The sequence below is a fragment of the Atta colombica genome, unplaced genomic scaffold (assembly GCF_001594045.1).
Source record: "Atta colombica isolate Treedump-2 unplaced genomic scaffold, Acol1.0 scaffold21, whole genome shotgun sequence".
NCBI lineage: Eukaryota > Metazoa > Arthropoda > Insecta > Hymenoptera > Formicidae > Atta > Atta colombica.
In genome coordinates this window covers 709,142-710,007 of record NW_017259305.1, presented here as the reverse complement: position 1 = coordinate 710,007, position 866 = coordinate 709,142, and the positions used below count along the sequence as shown (strand labels likewise).

The window sequence follows — 866 nt, the reverse complement described above, 5'->3', positions numbered from 1 at the left end:
ATATTTATATATATATATATACATATGAGTATATATAATGTGGTAGTTAATAAAATATTTCTACGTATAATAGTCATGCACAGTAATGATATCAATCATGCACAGTAGCCATGCTTTCAGTTGTTCGCGTACACGAATCGTAATCGTCTTCTGAAATTACAGACATTAACCGATCGAAATCTTTCTCCGACTATTATTATTTCACTAAATGGAGATTGATTCTTGAGAATTAACATGAAATGGTAAAATTTGAAATCTTAAAGGATAACGTTTCGTAAAATTATCCATTTCCATACTTAGAAGTAGAATTGAGTTTGAGAAAATATCAAAATACTGGACGTATTAAAATGAGAAATGGCAAAAGCAATGATTGATTCAAATGTAATATTGCATTTAATGTTTTATTCTGTAATATTCCGTTCATGCGACCGTGAGTATTCTTTCAAAGATATTGCGCACAATCCTTACTGCTTGCAACCTCGCGTGACTAGTTAACGAAAAAGCTATCATAGTCGAAATTGTTTGCATTTCTGAGCGAATCGATCGCGACGTGACGAAGCGAGTTGAGAAAGCGCATTACATTCCCAGTCAAGAAGAAGAAAAACTTTTAAAACGTACCAGAAAGTGCTTGTGTAAGTAAGGGCGTGTTGTTGTTTGGGGTGAGTTGTCCATTGGTTAGATCCACTGAAACATAAAACTTCGGTCACAACTGCGCCATATTTGAAACACACGTAGGTATGTGCTGCTGCTATTCATTTTCGTCGACTATCACTCGGCAATAGTCTAAAAGCTAATATGTATATATATAAAATACATATATTTTATATATATATATATATATATATATATATATATATGCATATATT

General features: G+C 32.2%; 1 protein-coding gene across 2 annotated transcripts in view; it reads right to left on the bottom strand.

Annotated features, from left to right (window-relative positions):
- Positions 1-866, bottom strand: part of LOC108687612 (RNA-binding protein Musashi homolog Rbp6) — a 453,571-nt gene that overhangs the window by 5,528 nt on the left and 447,177 nt on the right. For both annotated transcript variants that reach the window (XM_018193468.1, XM_018193469.1), the window contains one exon: positions 619-684. In XM_018193468.1, coding sequence (XP_018048957.1) covers positions 619-684 — 66 coding nt within the window. The remainder of the gene's footprint in view (positions 1-618; positions 685-866) is intronic.